The following is a 26,231-nucleotide window of genomic DNA, read 5'->3' as shown; positions in this document are numbered from 1 at the left end:
CATTCTTTGTACTTATCCTTTTTGTCTTTCAGTTTATCAAGGAGTTCTTTATGTAACCATTTGTTTTTTTCCTCTTGGCTTTCTTATTTTTCTTTTTTAGTGGTATTGAGCTGGACTGGGCTTTTATAATCATATTTTAATTCCCTCTGATTATTAGGCAGGAGGGTTTAACACCTTTAATATCTAATTTGCTTTCTAGACCCAGGAATCAGGAATCGAATATTGTTCTTTTTTAATGATATTGTAACTCTTGTAGATCATAAGACAGAATGCAGCATAACAGAGTTGTAAGGGACCTTAGAGTCTAATGCTGCTCAAGCAAGAGATCCTATTCCTTTCTGGACAAATCAAGCCCACATATTATTATCCCTTTCTTCTCTTTCATGTGGGGACAAATGACATGACAATGAAACTGAAAACAATATCAAGAGACCATGACCAGTTAGGCAAGAAAGTTAAGGAGATAGGAGCACAGGTGGTGTTTTCATCTGTACTTCCAACAAAAGGTCAATATCCAATGAGGAAACAAAGAATTTTAGAAATAACTGGCTTTAAGAATGGTGCCACCAAGAGTATTTTGGATTCCTAAAGCACAGTCTGCATTATCTACAAGAAGGGCTTCTGGCAAGGGATGGGCCGCACCTCACAAGAACTAGGAAGACTGGATTTGGAAAACAATTGTTCAGCTTATCTGAAAGGCTTTAAACTACAATTGAGGAATGAGGGTGACCAATCTTTAATATCCTTTAGTAACCCCAAAACAAGCAGTAAAACAAGGAGATAGAGAGTAATGGGAAGGAAGAAAAACCTCAGATATAAAGCAGGAGATGGAGAAAGCAGACACAGGGTCAGATGCCTATACACTAACAAAGTTTGAGGAAAAAACAGGCTGAAGTACCAGTACACAAAGGTAGGTATGATATAGTTGCCATTCCCAAAACATGGTGAGATGAAACTCACAATTGGAATATAGTGCTAGAAGAATATAAACTGTTCAAAAGAAACAGACCTAACAAAAGAGGAGGTGGAGTTGCATTATACATAAAAAATACTATACCTCTACAGAAATGCATAAAACCAAGGATGAAAGTCTCATTGAATATAAGTGAGTTAATGTCAGGCCTGCAGTTATATCCCTTTTAGGATCTTTGGCCTGCCACACTCTCTTTTATTTCACTGTGCTGTTTCATTAGTGTAGTAGTTGGGAGGGGGGGGGAATAGAAAGTAGTAGTGGAATGTGGAAAGTAGAATTGTGGAATGTGTTGTCATTCTTTTCTAGAAGCTCAAGGTCATCTTTTGTCTCTGCACCTCTGCATCTGCATCTGACTTTGAGTTTGACTTTACTTTGACTTTAATAAGATTTGTATGCCGCCCACTCCCTAGGGACTCTGGGCGGCTCACAACAAAGTAAAAAACATTTAAAATATATAAAAGATACAATGTTAAAATTGATGCAACATCCATTACATCAGGTGGGAATGAAAATTAATCAACAGCCCCAGGCCTGCCAGAACAGCCAGGTCTTGGTCACTTTACGGAAGGCCGGGAGAGTGGTGAGGGTCCGGATCTCTGCAGGTAGCTCGTTCCACAAGGCCAGTGCAGCTACAGAGAAGGCCCTCCCTTGGGGAGCTGCCAGCAGGCATTGTCCGGTCGACGGCACCCGGAGGAGGCCCAACCTGTGTGATCTTATTGGTCGTTGGGAGGTGAATGGCAGGAGGCGGTCTCTCAGATAGCCAGGTCCAATACTATGTAGGGCTTTAAAAGTAATGACTAGCACCTTGAAGCGGGTCCGGAGACCAATGGGCAGCCAGTGCAGCTCGTGGAGGATAGGTGTAACATGGGTGTATCTAGGTACACCCATTATCGCTCGCGCGGCTGCATTCTGGACCAGCTGTAGTCTTCAGACACTCTTCAGGGGCAGCCCCATGTAGAGTGCATTACAGTAATCCAATCTTGAGGTGACGAGGGCGTGAGTGACCATTCGAAGTGCCTCCCGGTCCAGATAGGGCTGCAACTGGTGCACCAGGCGAACCTGGGCAAAGACCCCCCTGGTCACCGCCGACAAATGGTGTTCTAATGTCATCTGTGGATCCAGGAGGACACCCAAATTGTGAGCTCTCTCCGAGGGGCGAATAACTTCACTCCCCAGGCTAAAAGGTGGTATGTCGGGACCATCCTTGGGAGGCAACATCAATAGCCACTCGGTCTTGTCTGGATTGAGTGCAAGCTTGTTCGCTCCCATCCAGACCCTAACAGCCTCCAGGCACTGGCACATCACTTCAACTGCTTCACTGAGTTGGCACGGGGCGGACAGATACAATTGAGTATTGTCCACATATTGATGATATTTAATCCCGTGCCGACGTATGATCTCACCCAGCGGCTTCATGTAGATATTGAACAGGAGGGGGGATAGGACCGAGCCCTGCAGCACCCCATATATGAGGGGCCTAGGGGTCGATCTCTGTACCCCAACCAACACCAACTGCGACCTGTCCAAGAGGTAGGAGGAGAACCACCTCAGAACAGTGCCTCCCACTCCCACCTCCCGTAACCGTCGCAGAAGTATACCATGGTCGATGGTATTGAAGGCCGCTGAGAGGTCAAGAAGCACTAGGATAGAGGAATGGCCTCTATCCCTGGCCCGCCAGAGATCATTGGTCAGCGTGACCAAAGCAGTTTCGGTGCTGTAACCAGGCTTGAAACCCGACTGAAAGGGGTCCAGATAATCTGTTTCATCCAAGGTCCGTCAGAGTTTGAAGGCCACCACCTTCTCGACAACCTTCCCCACGAATGGGACTGGGCAATAGTTGTTCAAAATGGCTGGATCCAGGGAAGGTTTCTTAAGGAGGGGTCTCACCATCGCATCCTTTAAGGGGTACGGGAAGGATCCCTCCCAAAGAGAGGTGTTAACAATCCTCTGGAGCCAGCCACATGTCACCTCCCTGCTGGCCGAGACCAGCCAGGAGGGACATGGGTCCAGTAAACAGGTGGAGGCACTCACTGCTCCCATGGCCTTGTCCACTTCCTCAGGAGCGACAAGTTGAAACTCGCTCCATAAAATCCGATCAGGACCTTCCCCCGGCACCTCGGCTGGTACCGTCCAAGTGGAGTCCAGGTCCGTCCGAATCCGAGCGATTTTATCTGACAGAAACTGAACAAATTCTTCCTACCCTGTAGAGGTTCGTCTGCATCCCTCTCTTTCAAGAGGGAGTGGGCTATCCTAAACAAGGTGGCTGGGCGCGATTCTGCGGATGCGATAAGAGCGGAAAAATGCACACATTTTGCTGCCCGTATCACCACTAGATAAGTCCTAACAAAGGCTCTTAATTGCGTTCGGTCGGATTCAGAGTTACTAGCCCTCCAACGTCGCTCTAGGCATATCTTTTGGCGCTTCATCTCCCGGAGTTCCTCGGTAAACCAAGGAGCCCTCCTGGATCCAGTGCCGCAGAGAGGCCGTAAAGGTACAATCTGGTTTAGAGCCTCCGCCACCGCTATATTCCAAGCAGCGACCAAGGACTCCATCGGACTGTGGGCCAGAGAATCAGGTATTTCACCAAGTGCCATCTGAAATCCCATAGGTGCCTGGGGCGGAACCACCTAATCGGTTCCACCTCCCTACAGTGGGGGATTGGTTTCCGAAAGTCAAGCCTCACCAGGAAGTGATCTGACCATGATAGGGGTAAGATCTTAATGCCCCTCAAACCTAGATCACATCTCCACTGCTCTGAGAGAAACACGAGGTCGAGCGTGTGACCTGCTGTATGAGTCGGACCCTGAATTATGGAACTAGATGGGTGGAAATGCCAGTGTGGATGAAGAAGATTGGACCATGTGATGGATTTATGGGTGTGGGGATAAGATCATAAACTTTCAACTGGGTGGAATCCCAGGTAGTTTTAGATTTGGGATTTTCCACAGATGTGCCAACATGTCTGTCTTATTAAATTGGAACTTTAAGGATAGCTCTGCCTTGGACTCTGATTTAATTCTGCATGATATTTGGAATGCTGACAGTTAATATAAAAGGACATTTCCATAGATATATACTACAGGCCACCCAGCCAAGTAGAAGAAATAGATGGATTTTTTGCTAGTCACTTAACAAATGCATATAGAGATATACCACAGTAGCAATGGGGGAACTTTAACTACCCTGACATCAACTAAGAGATAAATTCTGCATAAAGTGGGAGATGGAATAGGCTCCTTATGAACTTAGCTGACAACTTTATCATCCAAAAGGTAGAGAACAAAACTAGACAATTAGCTGCACTGGACTTAATTCTTATGAACAGAGATGAAATGATAGAGGGGGTTGAAATTGTAAGAACTTTGGAGGAGAATGACCTTGTCATATTGGAATTCAATGTAATAATCTAGACCCATGCAATAGAACATAATCCAACCAATGTTTTAGGCTTTAAACAAGCTGAGTTCAACAAACCTAGACAGAGCTAGGGAATGATCCCATGTATAAAAATCTTAAAGGAGAAAACAACTCAAGAAGCTTGGAAAATTCTGAGAAACATACATTATAAAAGCCCAAAATACCAGCATTGTTATATAAAAAAACTCTCTGATGAACTAAAAGACAAAAGGGATAAGTATAAAACAATAGAAAGAGATACATATAACTAAGGCAATATGAGCATATACTCTAAATCTGCAAAGATGAAATCAGGAAAGCTAAGGCTCAGAATAAACTTAAGACTTTCAACAAATGTCAAAAATAATAAAATATGTTTTTTTCAACATGTAAAAAAAGAAAAGTCAAGGAATACAAATTAAAATAGGCAAGAAAAGGGTGAGAGAACACCTATCCATCTGCTCAGATCATCATGACCAGATGGATTACATCCCAGAGTTCTGAAAGAGGTGGCAAATGTGATCGTGTAACCATTGAACCATATCTTTCAAAGATTCTGGAGAACTAGGGAACTACCAGAGGACTTGAAAAGAGCTGATGTGGTTCTCATCTTTTTTTTTAAAAAAAAGGGGGGGCGGAATGGATCAGGAAACTACAGATCAATCAGCCTGACATCCATACTTGGGAAGTTCCTGGAAAAATTAATTAAGTAACAGATCTGTGAACACCAAGAAGCAAGCAAATTATCAAAAGAAGTCAACATGGGTATGTCAAAAACAGATCATGCCAAACAAATCTTATTTCATTCTTTAACAAAGTGACTAAATTAGTGTACGAGTAAAATACATAATATACTTGGATTTCAGTAATGCATTTGAGAAAGTAGACCACAACTGTTAAAATTGAATTGCTTTGTTTCTTTGGAATCTTAATGCTTTTCAACCTTGAAATAAACTGGGGGTGGGAGGGGGAAATGGAACATGGAGGGTTAGAAACACATGAAGTGTTAGTATTGCTTTATAATGCCTTGGTAAAGTCACACTTTGAATATTGTATCTAGTTTTGGTTGCCATTATATTAAAAAGATGTTGAGACTCTGGAAAGAGTGCAGAGAACAGCAACAAAGATGTTTAGCTGGAAGCTAAAACATATGAAGAATGGTTGTAGGAATTGGGCATATTTAGTGTAGTGAAAAGGACTAGGAATGACATTATAGCAGTATTCCATATTTGAGGGAATGCCACAAAGAAGAGGGGGAGTCGACCTATTTATCAAAGCACCAGAAGGCAGGACAAGAAGCAATTAATGGAAACTGATGAAGGAGAGATGCAACCTAGAACTAAGGAGAAATTTCCTGACAGTGAGAAAAATTAATCAGCGGAACAACTTGCCTGCAGAGGTTGTGGGTGCTCCATCACTGGAGTTTTTAAAGAAGTTATTCGACAGCCATTTGCCCATAATGGTATAGGGTCTCCTACTTGAGCAGGATGTTGGATTAGAAGACCTCCAAGGTCCCTTTGAACTCTATTATTTTGTTATTTATCTTCTTATTCTGTTAAATGGCTATCCAAACTCTTCTCAGACTTCCAATGATATAGTACCCACAACTTTTGGAGGCAAGCTGTCCCACTTATTAATTGTGCTTACTGACAGGAAATGTATTCTTAATTCTAGAACTATCAGAGATAGCTCGTCAGCAATCCCCACTGGAGCTACCTCCTCCAAACCTGGCATAGGGATAGCCTGCCAGCAATCTCCATCGGAGCTAGCTTCTCCTAACCTAAGCAAATGGTACAGGGATAGCCTGCCAGCAATCCCCACTGGAGGCATACACCTAGGGAAGGCGAGCCAGCTGGAGGAACCCAAACCAAGAGGTCTATTTATGAAGCTAATAGATAGATTACTAATTCCCCACTGGAAGCATTCAACAAGGGAAGTCAGAGTGAGCCAGAGAATCCTCACAATGCTAATAAACAAACAAACAAACAAACAATTAAATAAATAAATAATCAAACAAAAAAACCCTGCAAGACTATCCAACAGCCACTGTAAAACAGGGCCAGGTGAGCAGGGAGCAAGCCTAGCTAACCACAACTAAGGGAGGCCAATCTCCCCAAGACCAATAAGCGTGCTATTGGAAGGCAAAGCTCCAGAGATGGGTTTCAGCCCGTCCTGTCTGGTACATGCATACCAGTTGAAAAAAAATTGTGTCTATTCCTGTACAGGGGCCTCCGGTGGCCCCATACTGGAATGGTCCCTCCCCTGGCCTGCCCCCCCCCACTCGTTGCCCCTGCCTGCCTGGTCACCACACACACACTCTCTCTCTCGCCCCACCTGTCCGCACCAGGCTTGCCCTGCCCACCCACTTCCTTTGCCAGAGCAGAGGATTCAGTGGTTGGGAGAAGCGCACGCGGACTACGCTTCCTTCTCTTTGACAGCTGCCTGATTTCCAATGGAGGGGAGAAATCCATGCATTAGAGAGGGTAGAAAGGCAGTCATCCTTCTCTTCCCTCTAACACATCTCTGCACCATTAGAAACCAGGCGGCTATCAAAGACAAGGGAGCACGGGAGTTTCCAACAGCCAAAGCCTCTGTCTGCTCCTCTTCCTTCCCTGGCTGTTGGAAGAAGCTCCCATGTTTCCTTCTCTACCCATGATTTCTCCCCACCCCATCGCAAGTGAAGCGGTTATCAAAGAGAAGGGAGTGCGGGACTTCTTCCAACAGCCAAAGCCTCTGTCTGCTCCTCTTGCCTCCCCAGCTATTGGAAGAAGCCCCCATGTTTTCTTCTTTTTGACCACTGTCAGTGGCAGGCATGAGGGAAATGGGGTTTGTTTGTGTGTGTCAGTGGTGGGTTTCAAAAAATTTTAGAACTTATTCTGTAGGTGTGACCAGTTTTGTGGGAGTAGCTTGGCAGTCATGTGACCAGGTGGGCATGGCCAACTTGGAAAATGTGGTGAAACTCACTTAACAATGCTCTTGGTTAGCAACCAAAATTTTGGGCTCAATTGTGATCATAAATTCTTCCTTCCTTCCTTCCTTCCTTCCTTCCTTCCTTCCTTCCTTCCTTCCTTCCTTCCTTTCTTTCTTTCTTTCTTTCTTTCTTTCTTTCATGTCTCTCCCTTTCTTTCTTTCCTCCTTTCTTTCCTCTTTCTTTCTTTCTTTCTTTCATGTCTCCCCCTTTCTTTCTTTCCTCCTTTCTTTCCTCTTTCTTTCTTTCTTTCTTTCTTTCTTTCTTTCTTTCTTTCTTTCTTTCTTGTGTCTCTCTCCCACTTTCTTTCCTCCCTCCCTCCCTCCCTCCCTTCCTTTCCTTCCTTCCTTCCTTCCTTCCTTCCTTTCTCTATCCTTCTTTCTCTTTCTCTCTCCCCCCTCTCACACACACACATCCCAGTTGGTGAAAATTTCTGTTTTGCCAGCTGGGAGGCTGGCAAAGAAGCCAACTATCCATTTAAAACGAACCCTATCACCCTACGCACATTTAAATGGAGTGAGTGGGGTGGGGGTGATTTTCATGGTGGCAGAAGGGGGACTTGGCACCGAAGGCTTCACTCCCTGTCTTCCCATCTATAGCCGTAGGCATTGAAAGCTTGAAAGTGCCACCCCCACATATTAATGAGGGCAAGCGGCTCCATGAATTGCATCAGGGAATCAGGCCAACAGCGAAGACTGGAAGGGAGAGACGTTTTGCTTTCAGGGCTCCTGTTCCACTCAGCTCCCGGGAGGGCTTAGGTGGGGGCGGGAGCTCCTAGGGAGTCAAGTCATCGTGGCCATTGTCTCCCCTGAGCTGCCTGCCAAGTCTCTGAGGAACCTGTTGCTTGCAGGAGGAGGAGGAGGAGCTATGTAAAGCAGTGCCACCTTAAACCAAAGGTAACTAGGAAAGAAAGTCATGCTTGGAACCTGCCTAAAACTGCTGCTCGGAAAGCACGGCTTTCTTTCCCAGTTACTCAGAGGCTTTGGTTTAAAGTGGTGCTCCTTTATGCCCCCTCCTCCTCCTCCTCCTCCTCCTCCTCCTCCTCCTCCTCCTCCTCCTCCTGCACTAGATTTCTTTTCTTCCAGAATGGCATGGGGGGGGGGAACCCACCTCACCTCCGAGCTCCAACACTGCAGCTCTGCCAGAAGGGGGGGGGGAGATGGGGGATTCCTGCTTGCAAGTGGGGATTACTGGGATTACTGGGTCTTGACTGCCTCGTGCAAGTATGGTAGGTGTGCCACTACACACACACACAAACACACACACACACACACACACACACACACCAGAGGTGGGTTTCAGCTGGTCCCATCCAGTACGCGTGTACCGATTGAAAGAATTTTGCCTCAGTTTCCATATAGGGGCCTCTGGAGGCTCCGTACCAATGGGTTAGAGAAAGAAAGAAAGAAAGAAAGAAAGAAGGGGAGAGAGAGACACACACACTAGAAAGAAAGGAAGAATGAAGGAAGGAAGGAAGATAGAGAAAGAAAGAAAGGGAGGAAAGAAAGAAAGAGGGAGAGAGAGACATGAAAAAAAGAAAGAGGGGGGGGGGACTTATGATCACAATTGAGCCCAAAATTTTGGTTCCTAAGCAAGAGCATTGTTATGACTGCCAAGTCACTCCCACAAAACAGGCCACACCTACAGAATAGGTTCTAATTTTTTTTTGAAATCTACCACTGCAAAGCTCCCACAGACTGCACACACACATGTGCATGTGAGACAATCAGGAAGGAAAAGAATTTGTCCATCTGGCCACCCAGTGGAATCGAGCAAACAAGAGGTGCTCCTCTGCTAAGTTAAACCTGCAAGAAACACAGTGGTGCACCAATAAAATCAATCAATCTATCAATAATTAAATATAAAAAAACTTTCCTCACCACTACATCAGTGCCTCCAGAGCAAACCTGCCAAGCCAAGGAAACCACTGCCAAATCTCCACCCCCAAAAGAAGGAGACCTCTATTGATGATGACCCATATGATACTTGCATGTGCTTCATCTGTACAGAAGCATTTGAGAAGGACAACAGTACCATGAAGTGCTCCCTATGTGATATGTATGCTCACCACAAGTGCTTGGGGTTAACCAAAAGCATAGACCAGTTCCTACAATCAGCTTCACTTAAAACCTCCCAGTTTGCGCTTCCACTATTTTGCCTATCATGCAAGCCCAGACTGGACAAATTTATTTTTCTACTTGAACGGCACCATAGAAGTGCAATTAGCATCCCTCAAAAAAAAAAAAAAAAAAAAAAAAAGCAATAGAATGCCATCAGGCTCAAAATTTTGGGCTTGGACAATCTGAAACTGCACCACCTGCGGTCAGACCTAAGCATAGTACACAAAATTGTCTGCTACAACGTCCTACCTGTCAACGACTACTTCAGCTTCAACCTCTATAACACACGGGCAAACAATTGATACAAACTCAAGGTACACCGCTCCAAACTCGATTGCATAAAATACAGCTTCAGCAACAGAGTGGTCAATGCCTGGAATGCTCTACCTGACTCCATTGTTACATTATCAAACCCTCCCAGTTTCAACTTTAAACTGTCTACCATGGACCTAACCCCATTCTTAAGAGATCTGTAAAGGGGGCATGCATAAGTGCACCCGGGTGGCTACCATCCCTGTCCTACTGTCCCCATTTATTTATATTCATTTCCTAATTTCATGTCCATGGTCATACTTATATCTGCTATCTTGTACATGTTTGACAAACAAACATACAAACAAACAAATAAATAACAGCAAAGGACCAGCCTACATCACCTCGACCTGGCCCAGGCCAATTGGGTGCTGATCTATATCTTGTGGCAGCCACATGCACAACTGCCCTGGAATCAGGAAGAGACCACCCCAGTGCCTTGGCCCTGTTCTCTGGGCATGCGCACAGGAGGTGGCGAGCACTGGCATCCTGGGTGAAAGGGAAGCACTCAGAATGCAGTCAGCCTGTGGGGCAAGATGATCCACAGGGATGCCAGGCCCTGCATATGCTCACCACCTCCTGTGTGCCCATGCCTAGGGGGTGGGGTAGGGGACAGGGGAGAGAGGGGCAGGGCAGAGCAGGTATGACCCCTTGGTGGCTCCAGGGCGGCTTTGTGGATCTAAGGCTGACTACGTTGCAGCTCAGATGGCTGCTGCCAGGTTGTAGATCAGCCCCCAGTTGGACTGGGCTGGGCTGAGGAGCTGTAGGTGGTCCTTTGCTGTTTCCAGGGTGGCTCCATGGGCTAGAACTAACCACATCATGGGTCAGATATGGCCCATGGGCCTTGTAAAGTGTTGAAAATAAAGAAAAAAGATAAAAATGTTCTATCAATACCAATTACAATTAAGGATGTTTATATTACAAATATAAAATTATTGACTTTTTCATCAATGAAAAGCTGAATATAACACTAGAAAAAAGTAATATTGCAGATGAGTATTTGCAAATACAATAAAGTATTTTATTGTATAATAAAAATTTTGTACTTGAGTTTTTTACTTACCGTATATACTCGAGTATAGGCCGACCCGAATATAAGCCGAGGCACCTAATTTTACCACAAAAAACTGGAAAAGTTATTGACTCGAGTATAAGCCTAGGGTGGGAAATGCAGCAGCTACCGGTAAATTTCAAAAATAAAAATAGATACCAATAATGTTTTTGAATATTTATTTCAAAGAAAAACAGTAAACTAGCGGTGTATTCAATGAAATACTTCACTCACCTCATGATGCTGATGTCCCGCTGTGATGATGATGTCCCGTGCAGCCGCGGGAGCGATGTCCCGCCTCCTATGACACACGGCACAGTGATTCCTATCATTGGATCACTGTTCCAGAGGAGGTGGGACATCGCTATGTGGCTGCTTGCCATAACAAGGAGGAGGTGGGACATCGTTGCAGAGCGGCAGGAGGGGGAGGAAGGGGAATCGTAAGACAGCCCTGCATTACATTAGAACGTGAGGAGGGGGGATGGTGCGGTGCGCGCTGCGCGGCAAACTGACACAGAGGGAGGGGAAACTCACAGGGGCGCTGGGCCATTCACAAGCGTCACCCAGCGGCATGGCCCCGCCCCTTTTTCTCCTCCATTTCGGGCAAATTTTTCACTGACTCGAGTATAAGCCGAGGCGGCTTTTTTCAGCCCAAAAAGTGGGCTGAAAAACTCGGCTTATACTTGAGTATATATGGTAATATTGAAATCTCCATAACAGAATATGATAACATGTTAATAAAAGGAATGAATAGCTAAGTTTTAATTCTTTAACAAAACTTAAAAACTATAGGGGTATCATGGTATTTGACTGCTTCAAAACTCTTCGAATTTGGTACTTGACACATGTTTATGAGAAAATATTGTCCCAATGCTCATATAGTGGTGTTCAGTGTGCTGCAAAAGCAAGAGGGGGATGGTTGCAGAGAGAGAACAGAAAGTTGCCCAGGCTGGGATGGTCAGGAAAAAAGGCAATTTTTCCGGTCAAAACAAAGGGTCATGTGGCTAGTCAACTGGTTTGTTTGGCACTTATAGTTTTTAGTACCCATCATGCCTCCCAGAACCAATTAATGTTAATGTACCATTGTATAAAAAATATTTTTTTTAAAAAAAGGGAAAAGATAAACAAAAAAGAACTATTGCCGTTCTAACTTCCCCCTTTTTGTACAGTACATCTGCTAATTTACAAAATTATAGACTTTTAAGAGACCTTAGAAGCAAGATTGTAAGTAATTATATTTGTCATGTTGTGGACTATTTAAATTTGTATTGTGAATGTGTACTGTAAACTATTATATGTATGGGAACTATTCTTGTTTAAACTTCTATTGTTTATGTAGACTGTGAGTTTTATTATTGCTGCACATTCCCAATTGAGTGTTATTAAAATATTTTCCAGTGCAGAGCAAAATTTATTCTTCCTGCTGTAAGCCTATATTTCATTAAATTATCACATTTTTGTTGATTTTTTTCCTGAAACTATATCTAATAAAAAAAAGTGGTTTCATTTGAAATTGAAATTCCAAAATTTTCTGCACCGGACTTTGTATCTTGTTATAAAACATTTCTTCTGCTTCGTGGCAATTCCAACATTTATTATTTTATGATTTGTCTATGTTGGATATTATTGATGGAATTTTACACTATATGTAGAACAATCTGTACCAATATAAAATCTTTCTAAATTTTGCTTTTTCAATCTGCACTACCTACCTCCCAACGTCGATCATTGGTAAAAATCTCTTCACTGGCTATGTCCAATTGATTCCATTCCAAAAGCAATTTCAGTTGACCATTCCAGTCATCTTTATCTTCTTCATTTGTGCTGAAAGCTGTAATTGGAGAAGGAACTATGGTTAATATTAAAATCATACTCTGTGAAGTACAGTGTTCAATTCTCATTTTCCAACCCATCTTGTTTAACTCCCTGTCAAGCCAGGCTCCCTCAGCCACCAAGAAAGAAACCACTTAACTCCATTGCACAGAATTAAGAGTACTTTTACTGGTTATGAAAAGATAGCAGCTAAGCAAGGCAAGATCTGAGGCAAAAGCGTGCAAAATCATACATATCAATATGTGACCAAACCCCCTTCGCCTGGTAACCCTCATCCCACTGTCCAATCTGCAAATCCCTTAGGTGTCATGTGAGTTCCATCTTCAAAGAGCATCATCAGGTTGGTATGCAGGATGGTTGGCCTTGGCCCCACCAATCACTATCTCCAGCATGCGCAGTAGATGGTGAGAACAATCTCTCCTGTACTTAAAAGTTCCCTTCCCAAATACCAGGCCCCCCTTCCCGTTTCAATGGCAGCCAAAAGCAAATAGCGAAACAGAGGCTGACACTTCCTTTGTTTTCTTTAGACCAGTGGTTCCCAAAGTGGGCAGTACCACCCACTCGGGGGATGACTTAGGGGGGTGCTAAGAGGCAAGGGAGGCGGCAGGAGGGTGCTAAGAGGCAAGAGGGGCGGCAGTAAACTCAGGCTAGAACAAAATTTCCCACATGAAATCATACAAGAATTTTTGTTCAATTCATCCCTCTCCCCTTGACCAGCCCTATTCCAATAGGTGGATGTCTAGGTGTTTTGGGAACTTTCAGTGTTAGGAGTAATCGACATTCCATCCCCAAGCATCTCTAGTGTCTTGGTGTCCTTGAAAACTGGCACAATCTGGTTCAAAGCATCCCTGGGCTTCGTCAACTGTCATTCCTCTCTCCTGGTTTTCTAGCACTAATCTTTTGTTTAAAATATACATCAATATCAATACATGAATAGTGAGGAATCTGGGTATCATTCATTTGGATACAAGTAATAATGGTAATATTAATAATATTTGTTTCTTTAATCATACTTATGTAATTGTAATGTTATTATACATTTATGTTAAAATATTAGGCCTTCATTATTTAGTTGTTCAGTATTTTAGAATGACATTCTAATGACAATAACAATATCATTAAAACATACATAGTGACACTGTCTTTCAACATCTAATCTTTACATTTAGCTGTTGCTTTTAGTATATTTTATAGAAATATGCATAATAATATTCCCCCTATTTCTTGTTTCTGCCTCTGTTCTAGCTCCTAATAGAGGCAATATTGCATTATAAAGCATTTCCTCTATCCAACATCTCTTGCCCCTTTAAGTATTTCAATTCTTATTCGTTTTTTTTACTTGCCTCCCAAACGTCTGCCTTGAGTGTCTATCTACCTCTTTCCTGTTTAATCTAAATAATCCTTCCATCTCTACTATCTTTTGCTGCCAAGCCTCCAGAGGGTCTGCCCAAGTTCCTATCTTCTTTTCAAGAGTATCTTTCTGTTTATCCAATACCATTTTTGGTCTTTTAGTATGTATTTCCCCTGAATTACTTCATAAATAATTCAGTCCAATGGGAAGGCAGAGGTCCATCCATCAGTACATTTATTGGCCAGCAGTTAGTGTCCTGAGCCATGAATCAGGCAGGGATAAGTGTCTTTGGGCAAATTTCCTGTGGCCATGTAACAGGGAGAATGTTGAGGGCCCAGTGGCAGGATGGAGTGCTGGCAGAGGGCCAACCAAGAATGAACACCCATGATAAGTCTGCTGTGATGGGGTGCCCAGAGTGAAGTGACCACAACAATGTTGCCACAGTCAATTGTCCCATTCCATATTTGACATGGTAGGCTGTGTACATATCTTTAGGGAAAGGCAGGCCTGTAGGTAACCTGATCCTATTCCATATAGAGCTTTAAAGGTGATGATCAGCACCTTGAATTACACCTGGAAAGAAACTGAAAGGTAGTGTATCTTGTGCAACATGGGTGTTATTTGGGCAAATCTAGGGTCCCCGTTACTGTACATGCTGTTGCATTCTAGACCAGGAGAAGTCCAAGGCATGGGTGATCTTGAGCAAGACCTCCCAATCTCGGAAAAGGCATAATTGGTACACCAGATGAGCAAAGCCAGCTATTGCTGTTACCAGCTCCTCAAGCAAGAGCCATGAGTCCAGGAAGACCTCCAAATTGCACACCAGCTCAATCTGGAGAAGTGCTACCCATGCAGAGTCAAATAATAATCTGGTCCTGGAGGTGGGGGCATATTGAAGAAATGAGTAGCATACAAGTTGAATGAATGAGAAAATAAGAATGACAACATACCTTTAAAAAGAGCATATGAAATGGCATTGCTCACAATTTCATCTCCAGCATCTTCAATTTTGATGACTGTTAGCAGATGAGGATTTTCAAGTATTTCTTTGATCTAAACAAAACAAATCAGGATTTCTTCTATCCCCAAACTTTTTCTAAATCAAGAAACTTTTCTTTTACTTAAAAGTTTCCTGACACTTAAAAAGATACAATATGTTCATACTTAGTAGCTATTATGCTGCATAAAACCTACTATGAGGAGGTCTTGGTGTTCTTTGAACTTGGTTGTTTCAGTGTGCTGAATGTTACCTAGTTTGGGTACAGAATAATGATATCCATGCAATTTCATCAAAAAGTGCCTGAACACTCAACCAAAATAGTACAATAAACACAAGCTGTAAAAAGGATAACACTGCCATACATCAAAAACATCTCAGAAACCACAGACTATTACAACCACATGGAATTAGTATAGCACACAAATCAATTAAAGTCCTCAAAATATCCTAATTAAACAAAAGACCCAGTAGTGGTAGAAGAAAAACAGGAGTCATCTACAACCTACAGTGTAAAGATTAGAACAGCCACTACATAGGACAAACAGGCAGAATACTAGCAGAAGATCAACTAGTAGTCAGAAGGCATAATAACAACTCTTTAATTTCACAACATATGGACAAACTTCATCATAGTTTCAACTGAGAAGCTGTGGTCATTCTAGATCAAGCAAAATCCAAAAATGCCAGGGAATTCCCGAAAACCTGGCACTCTGACAAATTGGACAACAATTGATACATAGACATAAACAACACCTACATACTTTGCAAAAGAGACAATCAACAAGCCAAAAAGGGAACTGTAGGAAATAATCAGGCTGAGCCCGAGTTTCTGATTTCCCTGGGACTTGAAATTAATTTGAACTATTCCTCTTCAGCAAAATTTTAATGAGCTCTGGAATATCCAAGCCATGGCTTCAGATCCTAGAACTGCAGCAATAACAGATGAGCCAGATGTATGCTCTATCAGCAGATGCCAAGATGGCATAGCAATAGCACTTAAACTTATATACTGCTTCACAGTGCTTTACAGCAGGGGTCACCAACCTTTCAGACCTCAGGGGCCACTAAATCCATAATTTTAAATCCCGTGAATCAGTAATATGATCTGCCTAATGACCGGCTAAGTGGTCATGCGACTGGGTGGACATGGTCAACTTGATGTCACTCACGTTAAGGGATGCCACGCTGGCCTCTACTCACCCCTCCTCTCCCAGCTACTCCTCCCTACAATAATACTGTTTACAGCAGCACAGGTCTAACACTGTTCAAAGTAGTGAATGGCATGGACTTTGTCCTAATGCCTGAGTATCCAAGGGATCCCCCTTCCTCAGTCAGCTTGACTGACTGGATGTCAATGCTAAGAGCAACCTGGGAGAATGTAAAAAAAGTGCTAGCCAAAGCAGCAGAAACCTATAAGAAACAGGCAGATAAACGCCGAGCTCCACAACGACCATTCTTTACGAGGTTAAGACTCCCTAGCAAGAAACTGGGACCAAAGTTTGTGGGACCATTTCCAATAGTAAAGATCATCAACCCAGTCTCAGTGCAACTGAAACTGCCCTGACTGCTAGGGAAGATACATCCAGCATTCCATAGTAGCCTCTTAAAACCTGTGGTCGGATCCACTCTGAGACCACTGCCACAGGAGCCCCCAGGCCCTGTGGTCATAGGGGGCCAAACCCATTATGAGGTGCAACACATCCTTGGTTCAAGGTGGCACAGGAGGCAACTCCAGTACTTAATCAAGTGGAAGAGCTACCCCTTGTCAGAGGCATCTTGGGTAAAAAGTAGAAATATCCAGGCTGATCGCCTTATAGAGAGTTTCCATGAAAAAAATCCAAACAAGCCTGGAGGGAGGACATAGCCTTGAATCCTATACTGGTACTCAAATTATTTTTGCTTGCACAGATTGCCTTTGAAAAGTGAAGGGAGCCGGATGTCAACTCTCTATGTTGACATTCCATGCAGTGTGTCGGCAGAGCCAGATCTCAGATTACAGTAGCTGGGTTGAGATGGATGAAACTATTGGGTAACATGATTTATGACAAACACTGAAGGGGGACAGAAACCCGGGCAAAGTTCAGAAGCAGATAAAGAAAGCAAAAAAGATGGCTGCGAATAAGAAATGCCTAATGAAGAATGCCTAATGAAGCTGTTAATAAATCATTGCTTTTTATATTACAATATCGGGTTGCTTATTATGAATCAGGCATTGTTGGGGAAACTTTACAAACTGATTGAATATGATAATGGAAAGATAATTAAATAAAGGTTAAAATATATGGAATATGGACAAAAATGAAACTGTTATGTGGAGAATGTAAAGTAGAGGTATGTGATTCACTTTTATACATGATAATGAAACTGAGTTGCTAACTGATTGAATATGTCAATGGAAGGACAATTAAGTATAGGTTAAAATATATGAAATATGGACAGATATAGAATTTCTAAGATGATGAACAAAGTGAGATCTGTACCACTTCTTATTCTATATAGTAGAATAATGGATTTGTAATGAACATTCAGCAGTAAGGATTATTATTTAAAGACAATTAAGGGTAAGCTAAGTCAAGATATGGAAAAATGGAGAGGGAACATAAAATATACTTACAATGGGAAATTATTGAGATTATAAGGACAGAACTACAAATTTGGGGTGTGTAAGGATGCATAACTATATAAATATAATGATGAGAATATCTGGGAATCGTAACCAGGTCTACATCTTGGCCAAATATAAGCTGGGGTGGGTGGGTTTAAAAATACAATTATTATATATGTATACTTTTTTCTTTTAAAAAAGGAGGAGGAAAATATATGTTAAAATTAAATATGTATATTGAAAAGGAATTATAAATACCATTAACATAAAATGGAGTTTACTCAGAGGCTGAAATACACCAAGTAAATAAGATGAAGAGTGTGAAATAGAGGAGAGAGGGAAGGAAAAAGAGAGGGATAGGAGAGAGGGTAGGGAGGAAGAGGAGGAGAGAAAGAAGGAGTGGAAAAGGGAGAGAGAAGAAGGAGAGAGGAAGGCGAAGTAGAGAAGGATGACACAGGGAAGAAAGGAGGTAGGGAGGGGGAGGAGAGAAGGAGAAGAAAGTGATGGATAGGGTACAAATATGGTGTATGGAGAGCAGAAGAGCCAATAATTGTTTTGGGAGTTGATGGTAAGACGAATTGATGTAAACATTTAACAATATAATATGATGTTGGTTATGTAATAGTATACATGTGGTTATTTGTTATGAAAATGAAAAAATAAACTTTATATAAAAAGTACTTCACATGATCTCATTTGATATAATCAAGTTATTGATTTGAAGCACAGTTTACTGACAATGTTACATTCTTATTCACTTACTGTATTCATCCATGCAGTGACAACCTCACAATAACTAACATATCAAACAGCAATTTATGAATCAGTAATTAAAGACTAATATAATTGAACTGGGACTCTTTGGGATGGGGGGGTTTCTATTTACTGTGAATTTGAATTTATGCTAAAACAAACATACACAACATTGAACCAAATTGGCCACCTGACAGAGCTTTAGTGGTGCAGTGGTTAGAATGCAAAATTGCAGGCTAATTCTGCCAACTGCCAGCAGTTCATTTCTCATCAACGCAGGGTTGACTCAGACTTCCAAGATCGGTAAAATGAGAACCCTGATTGTTGGAGGCAATATTCTTATTCTGTAATCAACTTAGAAAGGGCTATAAAGCACTGTGAAGCAATAAATAAGTCTAAAGCTATAATTATATATAATATAATTATATATAATATAATTGTTTTTCGGCTTAATTAATTTTATTCTTGTTTTTCCCCTCTTTAATTCTGATTCTTCTTTATCTTTTAATTTTAGTGTTAATTTGCCCATCTCTGCACAATCCAAATTTTTTTGTATAACTAATTCGTCCAAGGGGATATTATTTTGTTTCCAGTATTGGGCAAATGCTATTCTAGCTGTGGTTAGCAGATGTGTTAATATGTACTTAATTTTCTTTGTATATTTCCCTTTGATTATTCCCAGCAGAAAGATTTCGGGTTTGTATTTTATCTGTTCTCCTGTAATTTCTTGCACCCATTTCCAATATTTTTGTGTTTCCGGGCAGGTCCACTATATGTGATAAAAAGTCCCTTGCATTTTTTTTTTTACTACAATGCATTTTCTATTGTAAAATGGGAGGGGGGATTGGGAGGAGTTATATACTATGTAGCCATAACAAAATTCTTTCTAGAAAGCCAAGGTCATCCTTTATCTCTGCACCTCTGCACCTGACCCTAATTGGATGGGTGGAACTGCCAGCATGGCAGTGGGAGATTGGACCATGTGATGGACTTGTGGGTGTGGGGGCAAGATCTTGAACTTTCAACTAGGTGGGGAAAACTGGGAAACTTTCAGATTCGTTTTTTCCCAGATGTACCAACATGGCTCTCTTAATAAATTGGAACTTTGAGCAATACTTTGCCTTGGACTCTGATTTACTTTTGGATGCTATTTGGAACTCTGACAAAAGAGTGATAGAATCTGGGGGCAGAGTTAAAAGAGTGATCAGCCTAGAATTCCTACATAGGCAAAAATGAATTAAATCCTTGAATTCTGTTGACCTTTACCTAATCCCAAATAGGTGTTAATTGTTAGTTGAGAAGATTCCTGTACATAGGTGTGATTAGCAATAAATGAGTTTAATTGGACTTTCATGTGTACCTAATCTTTTGCACCTGACAGGGGAAGATAAAACTGAATATTTTTGAGTAAACATAAATTTGCCATCTTACTATATTTATTTTGTACAATACATTAGATGAAGTTAAATAGTATGAGATATTTTTCAGTTTAGCATAAAGCACTAGACTTTACTTTAGCATTACTTTACTAACCAGAACATATGGTTTATTTATTTGGGCATCATATGTTCTATGAACATAATAATCATTCATTGTTAATCCAGTGTTATGCTTAAAATTTTACATGAACTTAACTGCTATTTATAAATCTAGTTTATAATATCAACTCTGATGAATGTTTTTCCTGATTCTCTTCAATAATTCTGTCCTCAGTTGATTGAATGAAAGGACAGGGATTTTTTTTGTCATAAATTGTGTGTTAGATATTTTCGGGGGGAGGGGGAGGGGGAGGCAGAAGCTAAAAAAAGCAGATAGGAAAAGAAAAGGACATTCAAAAGGAACAAAAGCAACAGCAAGCACAACTCAAATACTGAGCATTTGTCTAGAACCATTCAATGTGAGATACAATTTTGCTATCAAATCTTTAAAGAAACTTATGTTCTTGGACTTTGAATACCATAATTACTATTCACCAAGCTTGCAGAGGCAGAGCCTATGGTCAGTTTTAACAGTGTGGGAAGCCCTCTCCCAGAAAAATGAAATATCCTAGGAAATATTGAAAAGGCAGAATATTTCTCTGGATGTGAAAAGAAGCATATTTTAAAAGACAGAATAGTTGCCTGTAGCTTCTTGCCCACCCCCACTTTGTCAATAGGCCCATTAAGACTAGCCAGGCTAGCCCACTTTACATAATAAAGACTTCAGCAGCAGCTACAGAAAGGCATGATTGGCCTTTTACTCAGGTCTCCACATGGTATCTGAGAACTCATACCTGTATTCAAAACAGCCTAGAGAGTAGCCCCCTGCATGGCACCATGGGAGTCTGACAACCAATCAGAATACATTTCTTACACAGGAACAGGAAACAGAGAGGTGGGACTAAACAGGGTGTAAAAAGCCTAGCAAGCCCCTTCCTCAGCCCTTCTCTTCTTCTTCACCTACATCAAAGCATGTGATCACCTTTTCTGGTCAGGGCTCAAGCCATGTGGCCCTGTCCAACAATAAACCATCTTTCCAAGCAGCCTCCATGTCTCCAGTGTCTTCTTCCCCACTTGGAGCTGAACCCAGAAGGACATTTCTTTCAACAACAGCAGGTATACCACCTGAACAAGTCTGATCATGATTGGTTTGTTTTTTAAAGTAACTGGGTCTCCTGTGCTTGCTCCTCTCGGAGCAGTGGACTTGTGATCTTGGTCTGAGGGGTAATGAAATCATACCCCTGTCGTGGTCAGACCACTGCCTACTGAGGCTTGACTTTCAGAGACCAAATCCCCACTGTAGGGAGGAGGAACCAACCAGGTGGTTCCGCCCCAGGCGACTTATGGACCCCTTGAGGTTCCAGACGGAGCTTGGGGTTATTCCTGATACCCTCGCCCACAGTCCGGTGGAGACTCTGGTTGCTGCCTGGAACTCAGCAGTGACGGAGTCTCTTGACCGGATTGTGCCACTATGGCCACTCCGAGGCAGTGGATTCCGGAGGCCACCTTGGTTCACCGAGGAGCTCCGGGAGAGGAAGCGCCAGAAGAGACGCCTAGAGCACCAATGGAGGTCCAACAAATCCGAATCGAACCGAGCATTCTTAACATCTAGCATCAAGGAGTATATCAGGGCAATAAGGACGGCTAAAAGATCTTATATTGCCACCTTGATTGCGTCCGCTGAGTCGCGCCCAGCCGCCCTGTTTAGGATAACCTGCTCCCTCCTAAATAGGAGGGATGCGGGGGACCCCCTGCAGGGGCGGGCTGAGGACTACGTCCAGTTCTTAGCGGACAAAGTTGCTCGGTTTCGGTTGGACTTGGACTCCGATTTTGCAGGTCCAGCCGAGGCACAGGAGGATAATCTGGCAGACCATCGCTGGGTTGAGTTTCAGGATGTTGCCCCTGGGGATGTGGACAAGGCCATGAGAGCTGTGAGTGCCTCCACTTGTGTACTGGACCCGTGCCCCTCCTGGCTGGTGGCTAACAGCAGAGAGGTGACACGGGGCTGGATCCAGGTGGTTGTTACCGCCTCCCTTCGGGAGGGGGTCTTTCCCTCCGCACTTAAAGCGGCGGTGGTGAGACCCCTCCTGAAGAAACCATCTTTGGATCCAGCCGTTCTTAACAATTATCGTCCAGTCTCCAACCTCCCCTTTGTGGGGAAGGTTGTTGAGAAGGTGGTGGCCTTCCAGCTCCAGCGGTCCTTGGAGGAAGATAGTTATCTCGACCCATTCCAGTCCGGCTTCAGGCCTGGTTACAGCACAGAAACCACTTTGGTCGCATTGACCGATGACCTCTGGAGAGCCAGGGACGGAGGCCATGCCTCCATCCTGGTTCTCCTTGACTTCTCAGCGGCTTTCGATACCATCGACCATGGTATCCTTCTGCGACGACTGCGGGAGGTGGGGGTGGGAGGCACTGTTTTGCAGTGGTTCTCCTCTTACCTCTCGGACAGGTCGCAGTCGGTGTTAGTTGGAGGGCAGAGATCGACCCCTAGGCCCCTAACATATGGGGTGCCGTAGGGTTCGGTCTTATCCTCCCTACTTTTCAACATCTACATGAAACCGCTGGGCGAGATCATTCGGCGGCACGGGATAAGATACCATCAATATGCGGACGATACCCAGTTGTATCTGTCTGCCCCGTGCCAACTCAATGAAGCGGTGGACGTGATGAACCGGGGCCTTGAAGCTGTTAGGGACTGGATGAGGGCTAACAAGCTTGTGCTCAACCCGGATAAGACCGAGTGGCTGTTGTGTTTCCCTCCCACTAATTTGGCAAGTGTTCCATCACTCAGGCTGGGGGGTCAATCACTACACCCCTCAGACAGGGTTCGCAACTTGGGAGTCCTCCTGGACCCACAGCTGACCTTTGACCATCATTTGTCAGCTGTGACCAGGGGGGCATTTGCCCAGGTCCACCTGGTTCACCAGTTGCGACCCTACCTGAACCGGGAGGCTCTCACAACAGTCACTCGTGCCCTTGTGACCTCTAGGCTGGAATACTGCAACGTGCTCTACATGGGGCTGCCCTTCAAGAGCATCCGGCGACTTCAGCTAGTTCAGAATGCGGCCGCGCGAGCGATTGTGCGTGCACCTCGGTTCACCCACATAACACCTATCCTCCGCGAGCTGCGCTGGCTACCTGTCAATCTCCGGGTGCGCTTCAAGGTGCTGCTTACCACCCATAAAGCCCTCCATGGTAGTGGATCTGGATACTTGAGAGACCGCCTTCTGCCAATTACCTCCTCGCGACCAATTAGATCACATAGATTAGGCCTCCTCCAAGTTCCATCTGCCAGTCAGTGCAGACTGGCAACTACGCGGAGGAGAGCCTTCTCGGTAGTAGCTCCGACCCTTTGGAACGATCTCCCCGTGGAGATTTGTACCCTCACCACCCTCCAGACCTTCCGCAAAGCCCTTAAGATCTGGCTATCCCGTCAGGCCTGGGGTTAAAGTTGTAACTCACCCCCACCCGAATGGTATGAATGTTGTGTTCTATTTTAATTATGTATTGTTCTTATGTGTCACTGTTTGTATTCCCTTCCCTATGAGTTGTAAGCCGCCCTGAGTCCCCCCAGGGAAAAGGGCGGCCTATAAATAAACTTTAAAACAAAACAAACAAAACAAACAAACTCTTAAGAGAGTCACAGCCCACATTTTCAGGACTCTTGGATTAACTCATATTGTGAGTTCATGGGATATAAATTAAATAACCAGCAGCATCTGTGGAACCAATTGTAGGTTTAATGGAGGAGGGCTGCTAAAATCTGGACAATATAGAAATACAAAAAACTCCAACCCCTTTCTGACACAGGTTCTTCCTGCCCAGATTTGAAAGCACTAATCTGCTTTCTAATAAACAGTTAGATTTTATGCCTCTTGGCTCCCTATGTATCTTGAAAAATTGTAAATAATTATAAATAATTATTACAAATAATTAGTACAGATTATATAAGATCTCAAAACAGCTTCTTGGTAATACACAGTGAAATGCTATAAAAAGAAACAAGGAAAAATCTGTGGGAAAACAGTCACATTCTTAGAATAAACAATGCACAGCAGTGGAAAATATACTCTTTCTCAAAGCATGCTCATATTATTCTAAGAAATATCATTATAGGTGGCTTCAATGAATTTTGCTTTAGTTTTTGCTTCAATTCATCACAGTCTAGCTGAAAAAAATTATTTCTAGTTTTACAAGTTCTATCATTTGAGAAAATACTTTTTTAAATGTAATTTTAAAGCATTTTTATCATTTATCTCATTTTATAATTATATTGTTTAAAATATTTTTGTCTTATGAATTCTTTTAAAATGAAGAGCAGACAGAAATTGCAATGAAAATCTTGTTAATAATAAATTTAGAAATTAGAATTGTCTTAAGAATTTTTTAAAAGTTAAGGATAGAAACTGCATTATAAACTTATTAATAATAAATTTAGAAATTAGAAATGTATTAAAATATACCATTCCTAGTTACTAGTATTTTAAAACCTGCTTTCTCAAAATGGCCAATGGAAGGTGATACTTGATTAGCACCTTACCCAGGCTGTTTCCCACTTTCTATTTACATGTCTAATGTCTGAACTATCTGAAGCAAAATACATTTCCTCCTTCTCTCTTACGTTAGCATCACAGTCTAGCAAATTAATTATACAGTATACATAACTGTATACAGCACAACATAAGTTCTCCATCACAATCTAGCAAATTAATTATATAGTATACATAACTGGTAAATGTCCAGTTACATGGAGGAAGAATGTATATACTTACACATTTGATCCAACTCTCAATCTCCTCTTCATTGAGTCTAGAAAGTGTGCGAGGCAAATATCTGAGCAATCTCTCTTTAACAGATGAGGAAGTAAATGTGCTTTCTGCCTCTGTCAAGCTTGCAATCACATCTGCTATCTGACCAGAACCTTCCACCACGACACAGGGAATTTTGTTCTTGATGGCAGTGTTAATTGCCTATGAAAGAGACTACTGACATAATTAACATTCTTAGTACAATTTTGTAGCTTTGTGTATGGGATATATATGATTCCAGCTGTGTGTACAGCTGCTTTCAGTAGGCATACTGCTACTTGCATGTAACTAAACACACCCACAAAATCATCAATCTTGGCAATCCTTATTTCTGACATCCCTATCAGTCCAGCTAGCCATGTGGCAAATGCCATCTTACCAACTCAGCTAGGGGTACATGATGCATGATGACAGATTTGCTGTTCCAGGGACTGGTTAATGGTTTCAAAAAACAGCACATGTTTTGCTGAGTGTCCTACAGAAGAGTGATTGCAATCTAATTTTCATTGTCTCAAGTACTTAAAAAATATTGCTTACTATTAAAGCAATCTGCTTATTACCTGAAAATATCCAAACACAGCAGCCAAACCACAAAGATCTACTGCACCAGAACACAAGCCACATTCACTGCTCTTCTGAAGGGGTGTTCTGCAGTGGTGTGATCCTACCGGTTTAACAACTGGTTCAGTGATCGTGCGTATGTGCACTTTGGAGAAAACTTGACTTCTGCATTACTGCTGGGGAGATTAATAGCTGAGGAACAGCAATCCTCTCTGCCGCTGTGACAATATAGTTTGGTATAACACGGGTGGGGGGGGGGGATTTGATCGTAGGAGTGAACTGGTTTGCTCCCAGCTGATTGTCAGAGCGACTGGTTCACCCGAACCGGTCTGAACCAATAGAATCCCACGCCTGTTCCTGGTTTGTGCATTACTAGTTTACACTGCAGTGGTTAGACAAGCTAATGACTAGAAGCACATTTGATAGGACATAACAAAACCTATTAAACAAAACAAAACAAAATTCTTAAAGGTTCCTTAAAGTGGTGGGATTCAAATAATTTAACAACCAGTTCTCTGCCCTAATGACTGGGTAGGCGTGGCTGGGTGAGCGTGGCTGGATGGGCATGGCCAGGGGGCATGACAGCACTCAGCCTCCTGCAGCACTCTTCCAGTCAAAATGGGGCACGGTGGTTAACAGGCGCAGCTCCGTTCTCCTGCATGCAGGGCAACAAAAGAAGACCATGTGACTACTAGTTTAAAAAAAGTTCAGTCAGATCTTGAAGATCTTGCCCACTCCTGAGGTCTCTTTGACTGTCAATGGCAACCTGGGAAATGTAATGCAGATTGTTTTTAAACAATCTTTCTTAAAATTGATGATAAACATTAGGATGATGAAAATTAAAAGCAAAAGTATACATAGTGCACAAATTATTCATGTTTTTGATAGGTTCCTAATTTCTGATGGAAAATTGCTGTAATGTCTAGTTATGTTTGTACCCAGCACTTTCCCAGTCAATTCCTATACCCAGATCAGAGCAAGGACCTACATCACTCAGTTCAGTTACCCAAAATATTAAG

General features: G+C 42.7%; 1 protein-coding gene across 1 annotated transcript in view; it reads right to left on the bottom strand.

Moving 5' to 3' along the window:
• The window catches only part of TRPM8 (transient receptor potential cation channel subfamily M member 8), a 175,729-nt gene that overhangs the window by 96,978 nt on the left and 52,520 nt on the right, over positions 1-26,231 (bottom strand). Inside the window, exons 9-11 of the mRNA XM_032213076.1 lie at positions 24,616-24,813; positions 14,955-15,057; positions 12,533-12,651 (exon numbers count right to left, since the gene is read on the bottom strand). Coding sequence (XP_032068967.1) covers positions 12,533-12,651; positions 14,955-15,057; positions 24,616-24,813 — 420 coding nt within the window. The remainder of the gene's footprint in view (positions 1-12,532; positions 12,652-14,954; positions 15,058-24,615; positions 24,814-26,231) is intronic.

The sequence above is a fragment of the Thamnophis elegans genome, chromosome 3 (genome assembly GCF_009769535.1).
Source record: "Thamnophis elegans isolate rThaEle1 chromosome 3, rThaEle1.pri, whole genome shotgun sequence".
Taxonomy (NCBI): domain Eukaryota; kingdom Metazoa; phylum Chordata; class Lepidosauria; order Squamata; family Colubridae; genus Thamnophis; species Thamnophis elegans.
Note: the sequence above shows the minus strand (reverse complement) of the source record. Positions and strands in the feature narration are given on the sequence as shown.